The 19,427-nt window shown below is 37.1% G+C and overlaps 1 protein-coding gene across 2 annotated transcripts in view; it reads right to left on the reverse strand.

The window, feature by feature from the left end:
• Window positions 1–18,552, reverse strand: part of runx3 (RUNX family transcription factor 3) — a 65,981-nt gene extending 47,429 nt beyond the window's left edge. Inside the window, exons 1-3 of one of the 2 annotated variants that reach the window (XM_051917914.1) lie at window positions 18,510–18,552; window positions 11,785–12,747; window positions 11,438–11,551 (exon numbers count right to left, since the gene is read on the reverse strand). In XM_051917914.1, coding sequence (XP_051773874.1) covers window positions 11,438–11,495 — 58 coding nt within the window. In that variant the 5' untranslated portion in view covers window positions 11,496–11,551; window positions 11,785–12,747; window positions 18,510–18,552. Of the gene's footprint in view, window positions 1–4,269; window positions 4,307–11,437; window positions 11,552–11,784; window positions 12,748–18,509 lie in introns of those variants that run through there. The other variant, XM_051917915.1, reaches the window with a different exon arrangement.
• Window positions 18,553–19,427: the final 875 nt, after the last annotated feature.

Genomic DNA, 19,427 nt, shown 5'->3' on the forward strand with positions numbered 1-19,427 from the left:
TAAACAGATAATCTTCCCCAAACTCACACTATTGGTTACCAGTCAAATGTTTGGACACACTTTTCTGAATTTATGTTTTTCATGATTCTAAAAACCTTTTGATCTAAATGCTTCTGCTTACATGCATGAAATTTGATTTGTAGAGAAATATAAATATATTTTCTACTTATGAATGAACCCTAATATTACTTATATATTTTCAATGGATAAATAGTAAATGGACTGAATAGTGAAGAAAAAGCAGCCAACAAGCATCCAGCTGCAACTCCTTCAATACCATTTAAAATAATCCTATGGATGTACCTCTTGAATTTGGTTGACAGAACATCTAGCAAAGAAGTATAAATAATTCAAATATAAGAGTTTTCATTTATGTAACGTTTTGATCACTACATCATTCCCAAACTTAAATTTCTGTTATTTCATAGTTTAGAGGACGTTACTATTATTTTAAAATGTGGACAATAGTCACAATAAAGAATGAGGTCTGTCCAAACTTTTGACTGGAAGTGTAGATGCTCCATTATGGTTTATGAAAAAAAAGGCTGTCAGTTGTTGATGTTCTTACTGAAAGTAGGGTGTAAACCTTTCAGTTCCTCTCACTCCACAATGTTGTAACTTTAAAACAACATAAACATCAGCATTGTATGTCACACCACACAAACACTCCCAACACAGACCTTATCACTGGATATTTTTACCAGTAGATCTGCTAGAGGCTGATTTCTCATGCTGATGGCCAACTGCCATCCTTGGATGGAACACATCAGCACGTCAAATGCTATATATACTACATATAATACAAATGCACATCATATACTGTTCGAAAGTTTGGGGTCGGTATTAGAAATTAATACTTTTATTCAGCAAGGACACATTAAACTGATCAAAAGTGACAGTAAAGAGTTATCTGTACTACATTTCATTTATTTGTTTGGCCTACACTTCTCTCAAAAACTTAATGAGTGAATGAAAAAAAAAAATCACAAACATGCAATCAATCATAAAGAGCAACAATGAGCAGTACTGAAATAAAAATATAGAAATTTTTCATAAGCAAGAAACAAACTGTTCTGTGGGACTGCAGTCTGTCCTAATGGTCCATTACTCACTGGAATATGTGAGCTATAGAGATGTTAGATGCATTTATTTTAACATGCTCAAAGAATCAAACAGAAACTATTTTATGAGCATTTCCACTGAGCTTTCCAGTGCTGTGGATATTCTGGAAGTGTACATCCTGACTTCATGACGTTTGTTCCACTGCAGTGAGGGTCTCTCAAAAATAGCTTGTCTAGACATTATAAATGACATTGACATCCCTCTACCTCCTCATATCATGACAGATCGTTATGCAAGGACCACCGAACACCTCTTGTTCCTCAAACTCACTGTGTGTTGTGGTAATGTGTTTAGCATACACCCAGGATTCGGCTTCATTCACTGCTGTCACACACAATCACACACCCAAGCGCTGAAAACAGACTAACTCTGGGTGAACCCAGAACACTGCTGCCACTGAATGGAGCACACATACATGAAAAACACTTTTGATCCACACTCAGTGGCCTTTTCAAGGTCTAGTACTCTGGTTTACAAAAGAAACACACTGGCTCTGTTTCAAAACCTAGTGTAGGCAGCATTTTAAGCCCGAAACATACTAGTATGTGAACGTAAAATCTTAAAACTTCTAACTAACATTCTATCAGATTTTTTTGTTTGTTTAATCATTGCATTCCAAAATAATTGTGAGTGTAATTTATAAATCAACTTAAGTATGCAATCACAATGTTGCTGCAATTGCACTATAGTGAATTATCTTCTACAGTCACAGCGGAAGAATAATTGAACAGAATCATGCTAAGCAAAAAAGGGATAGTTCACCAAAAAATTCTGTTGTAAAAACTCGCCCTCATGCACATCCCAAATTTTATTTCTTCTTTTCATTATATGGACAAAAAAGTTTAAATGATCTTCTTTTATGTTCCTCAGAAGAAAGATAATCATACAGGTTTGGAATGACATAAGGGTGAGTAAATGATGGCAATTAAAATTTTTGGGTGAACTATCATGTTCAAGTATGCGTAGACAGACTACAAAGTTGAAAGGCTTTCAAAAGGCAATTATGCTGCTTTTTAAGATACTTTCTTTTGGACTACATTGCATGCATTCTTAGTGGAGGAGACAATCCAATAATGCATTGCCACATGCTCAGTGAAAAACTGTAAGACGATTATAAATATTCTTTATTCGTTCAATTAAAACTCTTCAATTTTATACAAAAATTTGACCTATATTTTATGTATGTATAATGTTTTTGAGATATTTGCAACTTGTTCACACCAAGCTCAATTGAAAGAGTAAAGTTTCTCCTACACTTTGCATGAGTAGCACCATATATATTATGTACGAATAGGATGCTGTCTTAACTCTTAAAGTTTCAAAACATGAGTTTTGAGTTCTTCAGTTCTTCAGGAGTTTCAAAATGATTTTTTTTTTCTTCATTTTTTTCCATTTTTTTTTTCTCAGTGTGAAGAACATTTCAATAATAACCTTTTTTCCACCATAAAGAACCTTTAGTGCAATGCAAAGGTTCCATGGATGTTAAAAGCGTGTATGTGGACATTAATGTAAAATTTAGAAACCCTTGTTATTAACGACACTGGTGACCGTTAAGTGAACTGCAGCCAGTAACTTATTCCTCATTCTCGGCTCACACACGTACAAGAGACTAAACGTGATTCAAGGCCCCGATATGCTCACGGCGAAGTTCTTTTTCATTCTTCACTTATAAGTAAAAAGAATTTAAAAATACTTTTGCAGTGATACAGTGTTAACGAAAATCCTGACACCATCCACGCTGCTGAGAGTGATGTTTAATAACAAAATAATGTCTCAATAACAAAATAAACACAACAAAAATGACAGTGAGAAAGCAGGAGTTAAGAAAGCATCTGATCATAGCGGATGTTTGCACAAGCTCTGCAATTCACTGGCATCATGTTGACATATTAGGTAGGCTAATTAAAATTACACTGTTATGATTGTTTGATGATGAAGTATGTTTGAGACTATAGAGTATATAGATCTGGCTATGCGAGACTATAGTTTAAATGAATCCCTTTTCTTTGCATGACACATTGACATTACAGTACAGAATGGCTCTTTCGGCATTACCCTGAACATTGTATAAGCATTCATTGGAGCGCTTGCAAACGTCACATCAATTTGATTTTCCCAGCAAAAAAGTCCAGAGTCCTTCACATAAAAATCAGTCTGCAGGCTTACATAGCCAACGTCATCTGCAAACATGTTGCCGCATATTTAAAGTCACTAGATAAAAACGTCTGCTAAAATAATAAATGCAAATGTACATAAAATGTAAATAAAAGCTAGAATAACAGCCCCATAAGACCCTCTCAGAAAATAGAATGAAACTGTAAAAACTCTAGTTGCAAACTAAATAATGATCCTTCAGAAAATATAGAGCGTCTACAGGAGAAAATCTCTCCCTCATCACTGCCATTATGCCCTGACACAAGCTCTGATCGCTAGCTTCAGGACCAGTGACAAGAAATCTCTCCAAAACACTCTCCCTCACTCGGGACATTTCCCTAATCAACTCCAGTCCCACATGCTTTATAAATAGGAATTGTTCTGAGCTAAATTAGACACAGAAGCCAGACCCTCCGCTGAGACCCTCATGCAGTTTTCATTACGCTCTTCCCTGTCCAATATCCAGACCCTCAATATCTGGTTACAGATTTCAGTTCTTGCCATGGATGCTGATATTTTCAGGGGCCGAGGGTAATGGGCAGGAGTCGAAAGCCTTTGAATGTGCTCCAGCGCAGTGAAGTATCAATTTATAGGAGCACGAACCATGTGTTTATGAAATTAATAAACTCTGTGCAGTCATCTGAAGTTTTGTATGTCCTACATGCTGCATTGGTAAATCTGCAGGCTAAGCACTCAGCATAATGTGATAAATGTTTTCTGTAGCTTCAAATGATGGAGTTTGGCTTTGCTTTGGAGTTCTGCTTTTAGTGTTATGTAAGGTCATGTCAGTAGAATTCAACCAGAAGACTCGGGGAGGATTTCAATGTTCACTCCACTATGTGCACCTATGTATGTGCATGCATGCAGATGTATGCTTGTGTACACATGCTTGCACACTGTACAGAATAAGGTGTTTGCATGGCTTATGAAATTCAATTATTAAAAGGATAGTTAACCCACCCAGAAATGGAAATTCTGTAGTCATTTACTCACCCTCATGTTGTTCCAAACCTGTATGCATTTCTGTCTTCTGTGGAACACAAAAGAAGATATTTTGAAGAACTTTGGGGTTCAATGCTTTTTGACACTAACATTACTTTTATGGACAATTTTTTTCAAAATAACTTATTTTATGTTCCACAGTAGAAAGCCGTGCAGGTTTGGGACAACATGAGGGTAAATAAATGATGACAATTTTTATTTTTCGGTGAGTTATAACTAGAAGTAAATGCTTTCGACTGAATTTAAAATGTTAAATTGCCATACTTGTCATCAATAAATCAATTAACTGTTTAGATTAAGTAACTCCAAAAGAACAATCATGAGACAAAAAAAAAAAGTGAAACAGCAACTGTGTAAATAAATGGCAAAAAGTCAAACATATGCATCTAGGGCTGCCCCCTAATAGGTGACTAATTGTTAGTTGACTAGAAGAGGCTTAGTCGACCAAAATTTTATTAGTCGGTTAGACGCAGTTAAAAAAAAACAAAACAAAAAAAACCTTTTGGCGAAGTCACGCAGTCCGTAAGGGACAGATTTTTAATGGTGGGTCCTTGTTGTTATTACAGTATGTCGGTCAGGAAATCCAAACGTTCGCCTATCATCCATCGTCCTCAAATATGCCTTATTTGAAACATGTAAGTAGTAGCAACTTTATATTAACTTTACAATAAATAATTAAAATGTCTACTTGCTTTTTCCCCCCAACACATTCATAATCATTACTTTTGCTCGTGCCTTGCAGCAAGCTTTATGCGCGTGCTTGAGCACGGGATAGGCTGCATTACGCATATATATATATATATATATATATATATAAAACACTCATTATGGTTTAGTATTCTTCTCAGTATATATTTAAGTAATTGTCACGTACTGCTCTGACACACAGGTTGAAGATCCAAATGCAGCTTTATTAGGGCAACCCAGAATCATAACCCATTAAACACACGGGCAAACAGTCTAAACATAAAACAAGGTCCAAGAGACAGGCAAATACAGGTAACCAGAGGGCAAGCACTCAGAAATACAGTGTGACACTTCACACTTCAAGACTTTGCAATGAATGACAGAAAACACAGGGCTTATATAGGCAGAGCTAACAAGAATAATGAGATACAGGTGTATGTAATCAGGCATAATGAGTCCCGGCAATGGGTTATGGGAAATGTAGTCCATGGTTGTTGATTTGAACAATAAGAATAATCTATATAAGAGTACACAGAAAAAACTGCATTGAGATGCATTGGTGTTCCTGAATATGACAAGCTGCTAATTACATAAATGACGTAAATGATCATGTAAATGAACATTATTTACTTTATCAATGAATAATTTTTACATTGCATGTTTGAGATTGTGCATTGTATTATTTAATGTGAGCAGACCCGTACTTTTGTGAATGTGGTTGTGTGTTCATGTATGTGTCCATATATCTAAGTATGTAGGCTTGTATAAATACGTTTAGATATATTTTTATATTTAGTGTGTGTGTTTTAGACTGCTGTTTCAGTGCAACAGGTGTGACCTCATTGTGGTTGCTGGTGAGCAGCAGAAGCAAACAGAGTCTGCATCAGATTAACACGCAACACACACATACACACACACAAACCCTCTCGACTTGTTCCATCAATTTTCTTTCTCACACACTTTCTCTTGCATGTAAACTGTTTTATGAGATCCTTTCTGTATCGTACATCAATGTACATGTGTACTGCGAAAAATCTTTTTCTTAAATATTTTTGTCTTGTGCTTTCCAGTGAAATTCATTCATTAAATTCATTAAAACAAGAAAATGTTACTTAATAATTGAATGTATTTAAATTAAGTTTATTATTGTTTCCCTACAGGCAGATATTCTTGTTTTATTCCTAAACCTCAGCAAATTTTGTAAGATTTATGCATAAATCAAGAACAAACTTTCCAATTTGGTAAGAAAAATAAGCTTTATTATCTGAATAATTGTCTTTATATCTCATACAGTTTTGTTTCTCAAGCAAATATATCGTGTTTTAAGCATGGTTAAATATATGTACTGGATAACAGTTTTTTTTTTTTTTTTTTTTTTTTTTTTTTGTTGCATACGTCTCATGAATGTCTTCTTCCAATGAAGATGAGGTGCTGAAGATGATTTTTTTTATGTACATGATATCTGAATAAGGATATCTGAAAAACTAAGATTGGATAGGCCCGGTTTCACAGACAGGGCTTAGACTAAGCCAGGATTAGGCCTTAGTTCAATTAGGGCATTTAAGTAGCTTTTATAAATGCGCCTTAGAAAAAACATTACTAGTGTGCATCTTGAGACAAAACAATGGCACTGACATATTTTCAGTTAAAACAGCTTAAACATGTATTTTAGTCTGGGACTAGGCTTAAGCCTTGTCTGTGAAACCGAGGGTTAATGGTTTAGGCTTTAAACCTTTGGTTTCCTTTTTTATGGCCGAACAAATTGAAAAAGGATATTGCATGTTCACAAATGATTTCCAATGGTGATTATAGCCATGTTTTCATATCTGAAAAATTCTGACTCTAAAACCAGAAAAAAAGAAAAAAAGAAAAAAAACAGAATTCAGAGCTCTTTTAGTCAAGAAAGAAAGGAAGAAAGATCTATAACTGTTGAAAGTCTTCGTGAAATCAAAACTGAGCCTATTTAGGCCCTGTTTCCACCTGGTATTAAGATGCGTTATGGTCGATCGGATCACAAGTGGACGATGTTAAATACAGGTGTAAACGGGGTGTAAAACGTTTTGAGCTTGTCCACTTTCAACCACCTCCAGAGGTAGCCGAAAACGCATTTGAATGGATTGCTTTCATAGTGTAGGCGCTCATGTGGTCGAATGTGTTCAAACAGCCACTAAAGATGCCTACTCTCCGCCTACTGACTTAATACATAAACATTATGGAAAGCACGTTAGCCAGATGGGATTTAAACTTTGTCAGCTGAATACCAAAGTTTGGTTTGAAGACGAAAAGCGTACCAAGCACAATGTTCTCTCACCATTCCTGATTTCTAACATACGTTCGGCCGGTCATGCAGCTGTCAGAGAAGAAATGAAAGCTGCTGCTCTCTGTATGTTTTTCTGTCCTCATGGTCACGTTCAAATGAAAATTGCGCAAGCTTATTTTGTACATTAGATCGAAAGATCTGAAAAAACCCATATATTTACCCACCCATAGACCCTCCACTTGAAGAAATCAGGACAGAAGTGGTTAAATGTGGACAAAAGAGACGGATTAAAATACCAGGTGTAAACGGGTGTCTCCCTCATCCACTTGTGATCTGATCGACCAAAAGGCATCTAAATACCAGGTGGAAACAGGGCCTTACTTTCTTAATACCCAATATTATTGTTATCGACTCATCAATGCACATTATTGCTAATAAAAAAAGTTGTGTACCAAATGACACACTACTATGCACTTGTACACTATGTACTTATGCACTATGTACTCAACTGTGTAGTGTATAAATTTTATAAGTTTATTTTGTTATTCAACATTGGAGTCTGATAGCCTCCCAAGTGCCCAACATTCTTTTTTAAATTTTCAGTGTGAACACACTCCTCATACAATTTCTACTACAAAACGGCATGGATTAATGCATAAATACGCGAATTAAAAAAAACACCTGTTCAATCAATTGACGCCATTCTGATATGCACCTCTGACTTTTATGAATCAATTCTGCAAATACACTCAAGCCCCACCCTACATTTTTTAATTGAAAATAAGTTAGATTACAGAAATAAATCTGGGTTGCGAATGATATTTCATGTTGACTTTAAACAGAAACCAACGGGTTAAAAATATCCTGCAAACAGTTTGGAGCTGGTACCGCTCTCATCCCAGACTCTTATTTTGGCAACACTGTTACTAAAGCAAACACACTTTTTAACACTTCTGTTTTCCATCTCTGTGTTTCTTTTCTTCCTTATTTTCGGCTGTGTGCACTTATTTAAATTAAAGTAAAACCCTCAGCTCATCCTGCAGGGATATAACTACCACAGACATTGGGATACATCTACCCCAAATGTTCTAATTAGTGATCAATCAAGATAGTTCAATGACTGATGGTACTGAACATGTAGAATTGAGAGTGAACACTGGAAGGAGAATAGAACAGCATGCTGGGAGTTTATAGGAACATAGCAAACATAACCCCCTGCTAGCGTTTAGCTACTGTTTACTACATAGAGCAGATGACATCATTGTTCACTCTGTCCAATTCTGAGCTACTTTATTTAACACACACAGATCCATCCCAGACTCTACGGTAATGTTAACCAGCTCAGAATTCTGCTGATGCATGTAAACACAGACTTAACCGTACATGTGAGGATCAATTACTTAAACTTCTACACTTTTATGTCAGCAGATGAGTGGGATGTTGATGGATCTTTGTCATCTACAGTATGTGAAATGGACTGCAAAGAAGAAGAAAAAAACAACATAGGCAGGCGGTATTAATTTTGTCTCTGCAGGGCTGGGTGTCATCACTCTTAAATTTACACAACTTGTTTTCTAAAAAACTTGTTTTGACTCTTAATTCTGATTCTTCAAGCAGTTGCATTAATGCGTCAAGTTGCTACTACAGTACATTGCTTGGCACCAGTAAACAGCCTACTCTAATGAATAGTACTTGCTAGAAGAATTATTATGATTAATATATAGCATTCCCAGAGAATGCATGAACTTCATGCGTCGCTAACTCAGTTAGCTGAATTTGATTGATGACGATTTGGCATGATCTTGGATTGTTCGGTTCTTCTACGCTCATCCTGGACTTGCTGTCATAGAAACAGGTCCATATGCTTAAACCTGCTCGGGAGCAGGCTTATTTCATGTAAACAGGATTAGATTGCATCTGACACTTTCTAACAAGACTACCCTAATGTGAACCAGGGACAATAATAATGATTTAAAAATAAATTAGCAAATAATATTATAATGTTTTATAGGCTATCATAATATAGACACCGCTAGTTTTACTCGTTGAGAGATTTATTTGTGAGGGAATAATTACCTAATAATTTTATTGGAGTCTTACATACATGTAGGCTACAGTTAGTCTATCTATGCCGTGTGTGCATTATGGGAGTGGCTTTATGCAGCGCAGGAGATGCAGATAACTTCATCTTGACCATTAAGAAACTTTAATTAATGCTGTCACGTAACAAATCTGCTTCAAATGTAAAATTAAATGAATTGCTGCTAATTATCCTGTTGAAATAAAAATGTAAAGCATGGAGGAAATCGTGAATATAGCCTAAATAATTGGGAATCATGTTTAAAAAAAAACAGTGCACATTTCATTTATCTATTACAACTTTTATGTTGTTTTGGTTGCTTGGCTTCTTTCTTATAAAGGTCCAGAAATTTGTCAAGTTTTCGTCAGGTGTCTTTTTTAATTATATGATGTCACTACATTGCTGTCTTGACGCCAGCCAATCGCTGCATTGCTGATTGCGGTTTCGAATATTGATACATCTGCCCTTTTCGAGGAACACAAGAATGCGCAGTAATCTCAGACAATTTAATCCAGATATTTTAATCCAATCAGCAAAATTGTTTGAAGAACCAAATTAGCCAGAGTTCAGTTATCACGATTAGAAGATCTGGAATCTGTCAAATCATCTCAGATGTATTAAGCGAGGTATGAAGAACGGACCCCAGATGTATACCTTGAATGCAATGCAAGTTGCTATCAGTAAAAGCATCTGCCAAATGCATAAATGTACATTTTATTAAACTGCACGTTTTATTAAACATTAGTATCTTATATCATGCGATTGCAGGCATTTTATAAAAGCAATAATCCACTCAAAACAGTGAAAAAAAAAGAAAAAATAGACGAGGAGTGGCTCTTTTTGTATATAAAATAATATATATTCATGAAGTTTGTGTAATCAAACAAAATGATTAACAAATTAGTCAACATGAAGTGCAGTTGGCAACCAATCTTACTTCCTTAATATTACATATTTCTAAGTAAAAATTTGAAAAATGTAGGAGGGGACTTGAATTTATCCATTGGGAACTGACTGGATTGTAAAAACTGGGATTTAAAAAACCTGTTCATGAGAATGACAGGTGGTTGGAGGGATTTGTGATGTCAGCTGACTAAGAAAATCGTTATGAAGACAGACATTTTTAATTTGGAGTAATGTGCAGTGATGCATCATGCACAATTAGACCAGGTACGTCCATTAAGAAAGTAAACAGGATCGGATGTGACTTAATGTAAACTTTAAACTTCACCATCTCACCCTAAATGAGCATTGCATGAGGATAATGATTTGCCATTGTTTTAAAACAAAACCTCAATCCAAGGACAGGAAGCACCTCATCACATGTTGACGTTACCATAGTGACAAATGGCCTCTTCTGAGGAGCTCAGGAGATGCAGATGCCAGTAAATCACTAATGTTGACTTGGGCTCGTACCCACACATATACACAGCGACCACAGAAAGGCCGAGAGTGCCCTGGCTCCAGAAGTTGACTGGTTTGTGAGTTCCAGTAAAGGTTGGTCTAGCTGGTTCCTCCCTTGCGCCCTGCACTGAGAGCGCGTTTATAGTGCTAATGCTTGCGGTGAGCAGGCCATTATGATCCAAACCCATCAGAACTGCTCCAAACAGACTGCGGCATTATAAAACAAACATCTTAAGGAGGATAAATGCGCAGGTAACTTACACTCCAAGTTTGTAGATGCAGTTTACATCTGAAGACAGACTTGTGCATTGAATACCCTGTTCTAGGTTTCATTCGTACCTTGTCGTGGTATCTCAGAAGGCCATTCAGGCGCGACATCAAACATTCATATGATGCTTTATTACATCAACAGAGACATTTAAATCAGTTTGTTACAAAACAAAACAAGCTGGTAAACTGGTCTATACTAATACTGTAAACTGTCAGGTTGCACTTTAAAAAGTGTAACGATAGATAGGTTGTAGTCCATATACAACACATCAAACCCAAATACATGCAAGCATGCACTGTCACACATTCACAACTGCTAAATTGCCACAGACACACATGCAAACTACAGCAGACACACCAGACAGATCTCTTATGAACGTTACAACTACCAAAACTAGCTTTCTGGACACCACACTGGCGGAGAAGGAGGGAAGGGAATGCTACGACGGGTGACTTACCTCGCAGTAAACTGGGCGAGTAGCTGGAGAATGTGTCGAAGATGCTGTTTGAAGCCATGTGTCCCGCTCAGGAGGGAAAAGAACTGGCCTCTCCACCGCCTTACTGACTTCAGCCTGAGAGAATGACAGTCGGAGAAAGAGAAATAGAGAAACTACATAGACTGCCTGCAACCAAGAATTTGGGGTTTGAGAGTGCCACAGGAATCTTTCGCCACAAGCCGACTAACAGAACAGCATATGTGCCGTGTGGTGAGAGCGAGCGATAGAGTGTGTGAGAGAGAGAGAAAGAGAGAGAGAGAAAGAGAAAAAGACCAAGAGAGGATAGCAACTCTGAGAGATGGACTCACCTTTGACAATGGACACTTTTGTCTGTCTTTCTCTCTAGACGTGGTTGTTGTAGTGTCTACGTGGTTTTAGTCAGATAGTTGAAAGTTCAGGTGTCTGACGCTCTTGCAATGATGATCTCCGTGGTAACGGCCTGTCAGTCGCATGTCTGAGGTATCCGAGGTCACAGCTCCCGCGGTAATGCTGCTGCACGGAAATCCCATGATCTGATTGGTGGAACTCAGGTCACATGGCTCCTTCTCTCTCACTTGCATGCAGTGAAGTTCTCTTTTCCTTCCCAGTGTGTTTCTCACCCATGATTGGCTGATAGGTGTTTTTTAAATGGTTTCTCGGAGGATGATGTGACCTTCTATAAGAGGGACCACAAAAATACACAAACTCTCCAGTGGAAGAAATTGCAGAAAATGCGGGACAAGAGAGAATTATTAGGAAAAAGTTTTGGTGGTTTTGGGCCTGTTAAACCACCCTTCCACCCTCACTCACCACTTGATAGTATCTCAATGTTAGTCTCATTAAAAACAGCCATGCCAGTCATTTTTCATTCCTCCTCCCACTCCCTTTTTACCCTAATTTGTACTAAATACTCTCTGCTTTCAGAGTTTAATATGGCTGTGGGTGGCCTACTTTTTATTTACGAAATATTTGCGGTGTTTAACACACCTATCATGTATGGCCTGATTTCAGTGGCCCTATTAAAAGCAAACATGTGTATCTGTTTATCTATGCCAGATAGATATAGATATGTGTGCGTGTGAAATTTGTCCCTAGAACAAACCTCACGTGCAACGACAGACAGACAGACAGAGAGATAGATATATAGATAGATAGACAGATAGATAGATAATAAAATAACACCACAAAAAACCAACCTTTCACAGCAACGTTCAACGTGTTCCCGCGCACACTCTGCCTGCCCCACATCTGATCGCTTTCTTTCTTACTATCATCTCTTCTCTCTGTGGAAACTGAAACATTTATTCTCAGTCAATTATTATATCAATATTATATAGAGAGAGCACAAAACGGACCTCCTACCTTTTTGGCGGCATCTGTTTTGAAGGTTTTTCCCATTCATTTTCTCCATAAGGGAAGCCATGAACTAAACCAACCTGCTCCAAGATTTCATCACATCACATTTGATTACAGTATATTTGAAGCACAAAAGTATGTGAAAATCAGAAAAAGTAGTTAAAAGACTGTCTCATACTTTTATGAGAAAATCAGCACTGCAAATGACGTAACTGAATCAAATTGTACAACAAAAAAAAAAGCCTTATAATCATTAATATTTCAGTAATTGATCAATGTCAGATCCCAGGGTATGTTCTACTCCTGTTTGCTACATATCATTATTATAGCATTCTTTCTAAAATAATCTTGTTTGTCTGTTTTTGACTAGTCCCGTTTGAGACCCTTTCTATGGGGAAGTGGATGCTCATATGTGTTAATGAAAGATAACATTTGTGTCAATCCCATAGATAGATCGATAGACCGATAGATTGATAGATCATTGTGTGTGTAGAAGGTTGTGTTGTGTGTGTGTGTGTGTGTGTGTGTGTGTGATTGAGCTGATGTTGTAACATGTCACTTTATAGCCACAGTGCCATGAAAATGAGCACTTGTGTGCTGGTCAGCTGGCAGCTGGCATGTGTGTGTGTGTGTGTGTGTGTGTGTGTGTGTGTGTGTGTGTGTGTGTGAGTGAGTGAGGCAAATAACACACTTCCAGGGAGTGTGGCCTATGGTGAAGCCACAGAATGACTTCAGGGCTTTTTATCAAACTTATCCCAGCCTCACACATACACACATGCAAATCAATCTCAAAGTTTCCCCTATGAGAATGACCTAGCTCGGTCAGTGTGTGTTTGTGTGTGCACCTGTGTGGGATCTGATAGTTGAACGTCATTTTCACATGAGTGAAACGGAGAGAACACTGTAGGGCAGTACTTGATTTTATTAAGTGGGAATTGATTGGATCCATGTGGGCATTTAGTACCAGAATAGTATGGAAGGGTTTTTTTTTGTTTGTTTTGTTTTGTTTGAGGAAGTGCAGGCTGTAGGTCAAAATTACCCTTGAGAGCATCTTGATGCATTCAATCTATCGTTATTTGCTACTGTTGCTGTAATGTTACACACTAACTAGTAAAGTTAGTTAATTTGCTTGTGGCAAAATTTTAGCAAGACTTCATTACCTAAAATGGTAGCCTAAAACAATGATAAAATAACTTTTCAACATTTTTGGTAAATTTGGAATAATGTGCACAGATGAAACATTTTTTTTAAGACATTAAATTTGGATGTCAAGTCCAAAATACATATTCTAATTTTTATGCACATTATAACTCTGTATAAATTTAGGAAGTACACCACAAGTGCATGTATTCCCGAAGAGTGTGTATCGGACGTTGAGGATGGGGCCATCCAGCTTCTTTCCACAGACACAAACACCATCTGCTCTGTGTTTTGGGAAAAGGGTTTCTTAGCAGCGTCGCTCACTAACCACAAGCAAAAATGGTCGAAGCAGTACGGCAGCGATCGGACAGAGATGTTTTTTTTCTTCCTCTCTCTCTTGTTTATCAAGCCCCTGTATTTAAGTTTAATATAACTGTAGTGTTTTGCTGAGAGACCTGCGGTGGGCCAAACGTTGCCAATGTCCCTCCACCCCACGGGTGGGGCAGAGCGGGGCGGTGGCTAGAGCATGCGGTCGTGAGCGCAGATGTGCAGGGGCTTATTTTGTGGTGTATAAATTGCAGGCTGCTCCATGTGCAACTCATAAAGGGGGAACACAGCAAAGGACAGAAGGAAAAATACAGTGATGAGGTGGCCATCTTCACTTCAAACGCATTTTCGGACCAAAAGCGAACGCCCAGAGTCTAAATCTGTCTATGCCGCTGAAGGGGGATCTAGGCTCTTGGATGGAAGGATGAGAAAGGAATATGAGAAACGAACTACAGTCAGCCATTTCGATTTCAATAATCCCGGAATAATAATCCTTGCATGGTTTTGTGATTCATCCTGTGACGTTTAATTTGTTAAAAATGAAAGACATGAGATTAAAATTGATCCTATTAAAGCAACATTGACTCAATCAATCATTTGAGTTTGGCGTGGGACTGTTTTTCCAATTAATGGAAACCTGTTTGTAAATAATAATTGATTGAGAAATTCTGGTGACACTAGTGGTGCAGAAATTATTTCACCTTTAAATTTCTTAATAAATGTTCCTGCTGGTCTTCTATTCATCTTAATCAGAATCCAAAATGAAATACTTGTAATTACATTATATTAAAATACTCATAATCAGACTACAGTTATCCACCCAGCACTGTATATATACTATATATATTTAATGTTAAAACATTTGATTTCACTATGCTGTAGTACTAGCATATGTGCATGATATTAACCTGCCTAGCAGGAAATGCAAGATCAACAATTAGTTGTATGCTGACATGATGACTTTTTTTAGGATGTGTTAACATCTATGAAGAGCTGTGAATGTGTAGTTAATTCATCAGCAGGGGAAAAAAGATGTTTGTCAGGCCATTTCAGCAGAAAATTATACCACAAAAAACCAACCTTTCACAGCAACGTTCAACGTGTTCCCGCGCACACTCTGCCTGCCCCACATCTAATTGCTTTCTCTCTTACTATCATCTCTTCTCTCTGTGGAAACGGAAACGTTTATTCTCAGTCAATTATTATATCAATATTATATATAGAGAAACCACAAAACAGACCTTTTACCTTTTTGGCAGTATCTGTTTTGAAGGTTTTCCCCATTCATTTTCTCCATAGGGAAGCCATGAACTAAACCAACCTGCTCCAAGATGAACCACAAACTCACATTTCATCACATTGCGTAATCAAATCACATTACATTTGATTACAGTATATTTGAAGCACAAAAGTATATGAAAATCAGAAAAAGTAGTTAAAAGACTACTTTAGGTCTTTTATGAGAAAATCAGCACTGCAAATGACATAACTGAATCAAATTGTTCAAAACAAAAAATATTGCCTTATAATCATTAATATTATCAGTAATTGATCAATGTCAGATCTCAGGGTAGGCCTGAAATATTTATACATAATCGCTAAAAATTTGTTTGTTCTACTCCTGTTTGCTACATATCATTATTATAGCATTCTTTCTAAAATAATCTTGTTTGTCTGTTTTTGACTAGTCCCGTTTGAGACCCTTTCTATGGGGAAGTGGATGCTCATATGTGTTAATGAAAGATAACATTTGTGTCAATCCCAGGCTTCTCACACTTCTAAAATAACATAAAGCTCAAATAAGTGTTGGATCCTTTTTTTTCCCCCCACAGGTACCATAACTGATGGTGGTTTCGCTTCAACTTTTTTCTTGCCACTGCTGATGTGAATTAAACTAGACAGATTTTTTGAAAATAATATAGGAATCTCAAATCATTTACTTTCAACATTCAGTCAGTGTAAGTCTCTGACTTTTTTTGTTTGCTGCAGGAAAACTGCAAGTTCAGTTAGTTAGAAAAGACAGCACATTAAGTCAGAACGGGCTGAACATTTTTTGTTGCAAAAAAAATGTTTGTACAATAAAAGCAATTATCAAGTTTAAGTCTAAAAAGAGAGAAAGTGAGAGATAAAAAAAACAACAACTTGGGCCTGTTTATCGCCTTGCCAGTCTGATAAGCTCCGCCCCTTTCCACAGAGCTGTACCCGCACCTCCCGCCTTCCGCTTTCTCACACTCTCTCTCAACCACAGAGCCTTTACTGGCAGAAAAACACACCAGCCGACCGAATTTTCTTCTGAAACTAAATATTAAAGAAAAAAGCAATTGGGCTAAATGTTATTCCAGTGGTGCATATTAATGAGTGTTCAATATAACGAATATCAAACATCATATATGCATATATACAAGATGTTGCAGGTTTCCTACATTAACGATGCCTCTAAATTTGATTGAAGTGTTACTTTCCAATCTTTTTCACACTACCTGTGTACAAATTTTTTGTAACTGAAATGCCCAATCTGCACCCTCACTCCGATATTTCACACAGTCTACTATCACCCACTACCCCTTCGTTAAGTTCCTTAAAGATCATGTTTGTTGGGTTTACGTGGCTTTAAAAAAAAAAAATTTTCTCATGAGAAAGTTTTGTTGTCAGTCCTCGCCACAGTTATAGTGTAAGTGCAAATACGAATATACTTTCATCGTGTCATGTCGCTGTTTTGAGGACTAAAATATTCCGGTTTCACAGACAGGGCTTAGACTAAGCAAAGATTAGGCCTTAGTTCAATTAGGGTATTTACGTCTAATTATAAACGTATAGAAAAAAACATTACTGGTGTGTATCTTGAGTAATAAAGATACAGGCCTAATAAAGTAATAAAGGCCTTCTGAAGCAAAGCAATGCTTTTGTGTAAGAAAAATATCTCCATATATCCATATTACTTTATACATTATAAAGTAAAATAACTTGCTTTCTCCAGACCGCCTTCCATATTCAAGTTATGAAATACTCTTCGCTTCAGAAGACCAGAAAAAGGATAGATCACCCAAAAATAACAATTCTGTCATCATCATTTACTCAATATTAACCTAATATCTTCTTTTGTGTTCTACAGATGAAAGTAAAATGATGTTCAAGTATACACAGACATGGATGGATGCACTTTCTTGAGCTTCAAACAGGTGGTTTCCCTGCACTGCCATTATAAAGCTTAGGAGCATCAGGGTGATTATTAATATAACTCTGATTGTATTCGTCTGAAAGAAGAAAGTCATATACACCTAGGATGGCTTGAGGATGAGTAAATCATGGGGTAAATTTCATTTTAAAGTGAACTCATCCTTTAATCGCTTTTGACCATGCACAAAGTGCAATATGCAATATACCAACAATCAAGTTCTTTACAACTTCCTAATTCAAAAACCTGAAATAGATGTGTACAATTAGCCATATACAGTCAAACGCTCATAAAGACATTGCTAGCTATTTTTTAAAATGCTGTACTGGTCATATACTTAGAGTTTTGTGACTTTTAGTCCATGTTTGTTACCTTTTAGGTACTCCTAAAAGCTGAAAAAACACTAGCTTTTAGCAGACATTTAAAATGGACAGTCATTCTTATGCAGGAAAACAAACCAAAAATATTCTAACATGACTCATTTTGGACTATACGAACATAATTTGTCTAATCAAATGCTCTTCAGAATGGAAATGTTCCTTCATATCGCCAGCTTTTAACATGGTACAAGGCTGCAATATAAAAACCACTCTCTATTTAAAAAATGTCCCACCCCATCATTCTGTTTCAATAGGTAGCCTAATACGTCATCACAGGAAAGAAAACTGTGCCTATCAAATAATTTAGTATAGATATTTTTTACCTTGAAAATAAACCTTTTTTTTTTGCAGTGTAAGCAGTGTAAATCTGGATTATTTTTTGTCAATAATGAGCTTCCTAAGCTAATGATGCTGCTTTGCCTTTATCATTTTTGTGATGTCCTGGGGCATCACTATAATGACCTCCTCCACATTAGCTGCTGACGGGGTGAAACAACGTTAATGTGGGGTTACAGAGTTCCACTGGCAGACTCCACTGCGTGGGAGCCCTGAAAGCCACGGTCTCCACCTCAAGATTCACCATCTCACATTCCTCAAACCAGACCAGACCAGATCACACCAGATCTGGGCCAGAGCATGGTCGACCAAAACCCAACCACCAACCTCTGTTCCTTACCATTCAGAGCACTTCAAGCATGCAGATGTGTGTCATATACAGCCGTGCCAGTCTATCCCTCGTTCGCATTTCTTGTTTTCTCTCTCCCACAGCCTGAGAAGAGCATGATATTTTCTCAGTTTCGTTTGTGAATGGCTTTGATGAAACAAGCTGGCAAGCTTCACATGCCAGACCTGTTTGGGGTTTCTACAGTAACTGTGCAGATGACTTACCAATTTTGTATGCCTCAAATGCATCTACTTCCCTCTCTTTGCTTGCATCTGTGTGTACAGTTGACCATGCATTTGTATTTTCGTTCATGTGTTTATGCACGGTTTTGTGTGCGATGTGCGTGTTTTCATGCAGTTGCGTGCTACATCGCAGACACACAGCTCTGAATGCCTGTGTATATGCATGGCTGTGTGTGTCTACGTTTGGGTTAGTGTTTGTGTCTGTATGTGTGTGTATATTAGACCTGTTGATTTCCTGTGGTGCAGACAGAGGTTTGAATGTGCCAGACAAAAAGAAGAGCTCAGAGCTTGGGACAGGATGTAGAGATGTTGTTCTCACTGAATGTAGACACATTTACATACAGTATACTGTGTGCGTGCATATAATACAGCCAATATACAGCAGCCCCAAAACGTATTTGCACACTTATAAATGTTTGAATGTCAGTTGCAACAAATATAAAACATCACATTAAGTAGTGGGTATTTTAAAGAAAGATAGCATGCTTTTTAGGCAACAATTTCACTAAAAAATTAAGTGTGCAAATAGTTATTGGAGTCACAGTACATGCATTTTTAGTTATGCAATGAATGGATTGTTACCTTTGAAAGTTAATGTTGCATGCCTGTGATCTCTCTCAGTTAGATGGATGTGATCTTTCTGCAGTCCTGATAAAATCATACCATCACATGGAGAAATGAGATAATT

The sequence above is a fragment of the Ctenopharyngodon idella genome, chromosome 13 (genome assembly GCF_019924925.1).
Source record: "Ctenopharyngodon idella isolate HZGC_01 chromosome 13, HZGC01, whole genome shotgun sequence".
In the NCBI taxonomy this organism is placed as follows: domain Eukaryota; kingdom Metazoa; phylum Chordata; class Actinopteri; order Cypriniformes; family Xenocyprididae; genus Ctenopharyngodon; species Ctenopharyngodon idella.